The sequence below is a fragment of the Microtus ochrogaster genome, chromosome 10 (assembly GCF_000317375.1).
Source record: "Microtus ochrogaster isolate Prairie Vole_2 chromosome 10, MicOch1.0, whole genome shotgun sequence".
NCBI lineage: Eukaryota > Metazoa > Chordata > Mammalia > Rodentia > Cricetidae > Microtus > Microtus ochrogaster.
Window position 1 is genome coordinate 54,904,973 of NC_022016.1, and position 7,446 is coordinate 54,912,418.

Below are 7,446 nucleotides of genomic sequence, written 5' to 3' on the forward strand. Positions count from 1 at the left end.
CTGTAGACCAGACTGGCATCGAACTCACAGAGATCTGTCTTCCTCTGCCTCCTGAGTACTGGGATTAAAGGTGTGCTGCCATCACCCAGCTAACCAAGTATAGTTTTAGCTGGTACTGTAAGTTTCAGTTTCCAGGACTTGATTTACCTTCCTTCTTAGGATTTCAGGGTTTTTTTGTTTGTTTGTTTTTTCATATTATTTCTGACTGTCCCTTTGACCTAGTGTTAAAGGTGTTGTTTTCTTTTAGTCTGTATATGATTTGATATTACTTTGCATTTTTCCATAGGAGGAAGAGCTTCGCAAGGGTGGAGACCCCAAATATGCCCATTTAAATATGGATCTGCATGTCTTCATTGAAGTCTTTGGACCCCCATGTGAGGCTTATGCTCTGATGGCCCATGCCATGGAAGAAGTCAAGAAATTTCTAGTACCAGTAAGGAAATGCATATTCTTTATTATCTGAGCAAGGAAGAAACAGGATCATACTGTTGAGAAAGCCAGGGTTCCTGACTAGGGTCTGTAGTTTGGTTCATTTTTCTGAGGTTTTCCCACTACTTATACCTCATTCTCAAAGCACTGTTTTCCAAAGCCTACTTGTTTCATTAATGTGTACTGTTATCTATTGTCAATATTTTGGGTCCCTAAGGTGTTTACAGTCTGTTTAACAAAGATTTAATAAGGTCTTTATTCAGTTTAGTATTTTGGTACTACTGTGGAACCAGGAGACATGATATTAGGAAAATGACTTAAGGTAAATCTGCAAATTTGTGTGCTAGAATTTTGAATCTAGAGTTGACAACAGAAAGTTTATAGCATTCATTGTTCTAATGTGGCTCACTGAAGGGTTCTTTTGGTGGAGGGTCTCCCCCCCCCCCAGAGTCCGGTTTAGAAGATACCATGTTACATGCATGACTATTGGATGATATGGAAATTTTCTTTCTTAATTGTTTATTTGAGACAGGGTCTCACTATGTATTTCTGCCTCACCTGAAACTCACTGTGTAGACCAGGCTGGTCCCTAACTTGCAGAAATCTATCTGCCTCTGCCTCCCAATTAGTGGGATTAAAGATGTGACCCACCATACTTAGAAAATTGTTTATAATAGTGTCACCTGATTATAGTACAAGCTAATAGTGTGTGAAAGTGTCACTTGATTGTAATACAGGTTAAGTATCAGTTGTCTGAACTGTTCTAGAATGTTTGGGAATTCCCTGCCCTCCTGATTTTAGAGTTTTTACAAATGTAGAAGAAAGTGTCTTGAGAATAGGACTCCAGTCTTAACAAAACACTGTTTTGTTTTGTTTTTTTATTTGTTTTGTTGAGAACCTTTAATGTTGCCCAGCCTGGCCTTGAATTTGCTATGTTGCCAAGGGTACCCTTGAATTCATTGATCTTCATGCCTCTGATTTGCTATTAAAGGTGTGCACTGCCACACCTGATTTGGTGTGTTAGGGATCTAACCCAGGGCTTGTTCATGTATGTTGTAGGCAAGCACTCTATCAACTGAGCTAATTCTCCAGCCTCCCCCCAACTCATTTATATTTACTAAATACTTTATAGTAGACTGAAATTTATCTTATTATTTAACAAATGTGACAGTTGGAGATACCTGAGCATTGAGTCTATCCAGTCTTAAGTGGCAAAAATGTATAAGGCTGAGGAAAGTAGAGAGTTGTAGGAGACATTGCTCTACTAACTATGTCACTTTTGCTTTATTTGTTTTGGTTTCCAACACAGGGTTTCTCTGTAGCCCTGACTGTCCTGGAGCTCACTCTGTAGACCAAGCTAGTCTCAGACTCGCAGATAATGCTAGTCTCTACCTCCCAAGTACTGGGATTAAAGGCATGTGCCACCATGCCTGGCTTTTCTTGAATAACTTTTTATTTCACTTTTCTTTTTTCTTTTCTTTGGAGGTGTGTGTGGGAGAGTTGTTGAGACAGATTTTTTTCTGGGTAACAGTCCTGGAACTCGCTTTGTAGACCAGGCTGGCCTTGAATTCATTGATATCAGATTTTTTCTGTTTCCCAAGTGCTGGGATTAAAGACGTGCGCCACCACCACCCAGCTAATTTCACTTTTCTAAGATATGGGCTGCTTGTTTACCCCAAATGTTAAGTAGTAGATGAGTAATAAATTGCGCTTGGGTCTAAAGATAGAAAAATGGCTCTTGAGGTTGGGGAGATAAACTCAGTTCATAAAACACTTGTGATCAAGCTTATGAATCTGGGTTGGATCCCCAAGCACCAATATGAGAGCTTGTCATGGTAGAGCATACATCACATTGCTGGGGAGACAGGAATATCTGTGGAGCTTAGTCAGTCTAGCCCAGTGAGTGAATGAGCTCCAGATTCAGTGAGAGACCTTGTCTGAATAAAGTGGAGAAGCAATTGAGAAAATGAACCTCTGATTCCACATTCATGTACACGCAATGGCTCTTGAAAATCTCAATCTTAAGTGGAAAGCTACATTTTAGAGGAAAAGGTGTGGTTAGGCAACATTAGAAAAAGAAGGTCCTCCCCTTCCTCCCTTTTGTGGCAGCATTAGGAATTTTACTCAGGGCTTTGTGTGGACACTAGGCATCCCTTCTACCACCTAGTTGTACCCCTCTCCTTTGTGTCTTGTAAGAATCAGAGTTCCAAATTATACCGTGAGACAATGTTGGCAGGATCATCTTGACAGTTAAATAAAAAATTCAAAACTTATTATATAGCACCCCGTACCTAGATCCTCATTAATGGTGGCTTCTGTTATTCTAGGAAAAGTAACTGCTTACAAAGAATGTATGTGTGAGAATATTCCAAGCAATAGGTTGTTTTTTTGACTTAAGAGAAAGTTTTTGTATATATAGAGAAAAGAAGTGATCAAGGGAACTACTTTCTGAAGAGCCTCGTCTGTCAGTAAGGATCTGTTGTCCACATCTTCCTCAAAGAAGTAACAGTATAATTTGACTTCAGAGAACTAATTACTTGACTTGAGACATCACCTAGGCTTTTAATACTGTTCTTTTTCTGGTGGTATTTTGAGACAGAGACTCAATATATAACTCATGCTGTCCCAGAACTAAAAACTATATGGTTCTCACAGAGATCCACAGTCTGCCTCTGAGAGTGTTGGGAGTCAAGGGTGTTCTTAAGATCTAAGGCTCATGTGGACCACATGAGTTTTAGAAGATGTTACACATTCTTTGCTGTCTTTAATTCCCAGGATATGATGGATGATATCTGCCAGGAGCAGTTTCTAGAATTGTCCTACTTGAATGGAGTTCCTGAACCCTCTCGTGGTCGTGGGGTACCAGTGAGAGGACGAGGAGCTGCCCCGCCTCCTCCACCTGTTCCCAGGTAAAAAAAAAAATAGTTGAAAAGGAAATATAATTGTGACTGCTGGTAGTCTTCTTAGCTCTATCTAGATCAGGAGGCGTCAGGGTTTGTATGGTATATCAAGTATAGAATTCTGGATCTTAGCAGTTTGACCATAGATAAGTGTTACAGTGCTACTGAAACGTTGGAGCTTCTAATTTTGAACAGTGCTAGCATTAAAAAAAAATGTATGTATTTATTTGTGAGCTTTGGGGATTCATATGTAGGTGTGGAAGTTAGAGGACAAGGAATAGGAGTCCTATCATGTGGGTCTTAGGGATTGAACTCAGGTTGTCAGTCTTAATCAGCTGTGTGCTTACCCACGAAGCCATCTCACTGGCCCCCTAGTTGTTTTTTTCACTATGTAGTCCTATGTAGCCCTCACTAACATGGAACTTGCTATGTAGACCATGCCAGTCTGAAACTTAAGAGAGATCTCCTATTTCTGCCTCCCATGTGCTGTGACTAAAGTCATAAGCCACCAAACCTTGCTATCTGGTATGACTTCAGAATAGTCTAGACTTGCCTGAGGTACTGTGATCTACTATTGCACCCAGAGAATCTGCTAGTTTAGGTTCTCTTTCATGTATATTATTCTGTGCTTTAAAGTCTAGTTGAGGGTTGGAGATGTGCCTCGTTTGTAGACTGCCTAGCATACACAAATCTCTGGGTTTGATCCCTTGTACTTCACAAATAGGCTGTGGTGAAACACCGTTGTATTTCCAGTACCTGGGCAGTAAATGCTAAAAGTTAGAAGTGCAAGAAAGTCATATTCAGCTACATAGTTTGTTCAACACCATACTGGGTTATATGAAACCCTATCCCCCAAAAAGGAAAGGAAAAGTAAAAAGGTCAAAGCAAGAGATACAGTCTTTGTCTTATCAAGTGTGGCCACAGAGCCTCCCTTTAAGAAATATAAATTAGCTGGCATATACCTTTAATCCCAGCACTCTAGAGGCATTGCCAGGTGGATTTGTATGAGTTCTAGGCTAGCCAGAGCAGCAAGAGATACCTTTTTTTTTTTTTTTTTTTTTTTTTTGGAGACAGGGTTTCCCTGTGGTTTTGGAGCTTGTCCCGGAACTAGCTCTTGTAGACCAGGCTGGTCTCGAACTCACAGAGATCCGCCTGCCTCTGCCTCCCAAGTGCTGGGATTAAAGGCGTGCGCCACCACCGCCCGGCTAGCAAGGGATACCTTATCTCAAATAAGTGAGCAAGTATGTGTAAAGTATGAAATCTTTTTAGCTCCAGAATTTGTGAACAACCCTGAACATGAATATGACTTGATTATTAAAAGATCAAATTAATACAAATTTTCTTTTTGTAGAGGTCGTGGTGTTGGACCACCTCGAGGGGCTTTGGTTCGTGGAACCCCAGTGAGAGGTTCCATTACCAGAGGTGCCACTGTGACTCGAGGAGTACCACCCCCACCCACTGTGAGAGGTGCCCCAACACCAAGAGCTAGGACCGCAGGCATCCAGAGAATACCTTTACCTCCACCACCTGCACCAGAAACTTACGAAGACTATGTAAGAATGTTTTGAACAATGTATCATTTCCTCTATACCTAGGTTGCCAGGGAAAGTTGAGTGTCTTATCCAGGTGTGTAGGTAGAAAACAGTACCTGCATTCTTGTTACATTGATTTTGAACTATGAGATGATTTTTCTTCTATTTTGCTCTCATTATTGCTATCTCTATATAAGGTAAATGAGAAGTTGTGGTTTGACATACAGATTTTTACTAAGATTGTTGTTTGTAATGCTAAATTACATTTGATTTTTGTTTTGTCTTTTTTCACTCTTCTGCAGTGGATCTTAATATTTTTGAGAAAATTTTTATGGCCTTTTCATTCAGAAGCTCATGATCCCCCCTCCCAATGGGTTGTAATTATCTTCTCTATTACATGTAATTCTGACCTAATTTATTTGTTACAGGGATATGATGATACATATGCAGAACAGAGTTATGAAGGATATGAAGGCTATTACAGCCAGAGCCAAGGGTGAGTCGGTAGTATACTATATAGATGGTGGGTGGAGTTGGAGGAACTAAAGATTTGGGCAAATACCGAGCTCTAGAGTAGTCTGACTTAACATTTTGAAGGTATTGTATTGTCTCTGCTTTTGACAACTTGAAGGCATATAGGTGGGCCTGCAAATTTGAATAACTGCATTTTATAAAATAGTTTAGGATTTGGGGCTAATGAAAAATTCCTGAGCTATGGCTATATAGAAGCATTGAGAAAATGCCATTAAATAATTCTTTCATTAAGAAATAATAATTTCGGGGCTGGAGAGATGGCTCAGCGGTTAAGAGCATTGCCTGCTCTTCCAAAGGTCCTGAGTTCAATTCCCAGCAACCACATGGTGGCTCACAACCATCTGTAATGAGGTCTGGTGCCCTCTTCTGGCCTTCAGGCATACATGCAGAAAGAATATTGTACACATAGTAAATAAATAAATAAATAAATAAATAAATAAATAAATATTTTTTTTAAAGAAATAATTTCTTAATTATGGGAGGAAGTAGCTCAGTTGGTTGGTAGGCTGTGTCTGCCTTGCATGTGTGAAGTCCTTAGTTTTCTTTCAGCATGGGACCATGAGTTCAAGAACAGCCTGGGATGCAGGAGGCTTTGTCTCATTACAGACAAATCAACTCACCCCACCCACATTGGAGATACATTTAGTCTTAAGAGCAAGCTAGAAACTTATCCTAGGTGTTTTGTTTTTGTTTTTAATTCCTTTAAAACACAGCTTTCAGTATATATATATATACACACACATATATATATACACATATGTATATATACGTACATACATGCATCCTGCTTGCCTCAGGCATCTATTGTAGGCACAAAACAGACCTTTTCTAATACTCTTCCGGTGAGCTATATGAATACATATATAATCATTATATTACAAGAATCTGATTTAGAGTTTGGTTTTCTTCTTGCTATACTTAACCAGACTTTTTGGTAAATACATGGTTTATGCATGTTTTTTAAATATTGGGGTGGTTAGGGGTGGGACAGAACATATATTTCCCCCTATTTTATAGATTATAAACTCACCAGATATGGAATATTTGAAAGAATGCTAAAACCAAAGTTTTTAATGTTCTGGTTTTTTTTTTGGCTTTCCAGGGAGTCAGAATATTATGACTATGGACATGGGGAGGTTCAAGATTCTTATGAAGCTTATGGTATGTTTTTATTTCTGTGCTGGGGTAAAATGTACAAGTAAGTGTCTAGAAAAATACTGGCTGATGGGTTCTTGGAAGTCAGGCAGGCAGTCACACCTAAGGAACAGTAGAAGCTTGCCGCATTGGTAAATGGAACTTTAAAGAGTTCTTAAGTTTTATGGTGCTACGTGTCTTGGACTCAGCTCTATCTTAGCTGGATTGGTATACTTCTCAGGGGATGCTGGTTTCTGTTAGGTAGGACATGCCTAACCCAGAGCTGGTTTTGGACCTTTTGCTACTAAAGCCGTGGTCATGTTGAGAGATAGAAGAACTTACTTGTCTAACTCTACTCTCCTGCCCCTCCCTCATCTTAAAAAAAATAAATTTACTGAAAATACTAAGCGTAGAAGAAAATACCAGCTGAAAGCAGCTTGTTAAAGCAGATTAGAAGGCAAAGTAGTACTGGTTAGAATCAAATTAGAGACTTCAGAGGAGCTAAGTCACATCAGTAGTAGCACCAAACTCCTTCCTAGTTGGAAGATGTCTTAAGTCAAATTTCTTCCTCTGCTGGGATTACAGTTTTTGTTCTACCATGTCTGGTTTTATGGGATATCTAGGGATGGAACTCAATACTTCTTGTCTGCTAGACAAATATTCCTATCACCTGAGCTTCATCCCCAGACCTCAGTTCAGTTACTGATCGCATAAAGCAGTTCAGGCTGGGAAGATAGCAAAACTCAAGCTGACTTCCCAGCTTGGTTGAAACCACATTGCTCAGTTGTGTCTTTAAGAGCTAATTATGGCTTTGTGCTAATGGGTCTCTGAGGATATTTGTATGCAGTGAGAGCAGCCTTCATAAACATAGGGCTTCTGCATCCCTGAAGAATTCTGAGGGGTTTTAGCTGCTAACT

The 7,446-nt window shown here is 39.7% G+C and overlaps 1 protein-coding gene across 1 annotated transcript in view; it reads left to right on the forward strand.

Moving 5' to 3' along the window:
* Positions 1 to 7,446, forward strand: part of Khdrbs1 (KH RNA binding domain containing, signal transduction associated 1) — a 30,859-nt gene that overhangs the window by 20,168 nt on the left and 3,245 nt on the right. Inside the window, exons 4-8 of the mRNA XM_005353176.2 lie at positions 287 to 433; positions 3,205 to 3,338; positions 4,681 to 4,882; positions 5,290 to 5,357; positions 6,498 to 6,556. Coding sequence (XP_005353233.1) covers positions 287 to 433; positions 3,205 to 3,338; positions 4,681 to 4,882; positions 5,290 to 5,357; positions 6,498 to 6,556 — 610 coding nt within the window. The remainder of the gene's footprint in view (positions 1 to 286; positions 434 to 3,204; positions 3,339 to 4,680; positions 4,883 to 5,289; positions 5,358 to 6,497; positions 6,557 to 7,446) is intronic.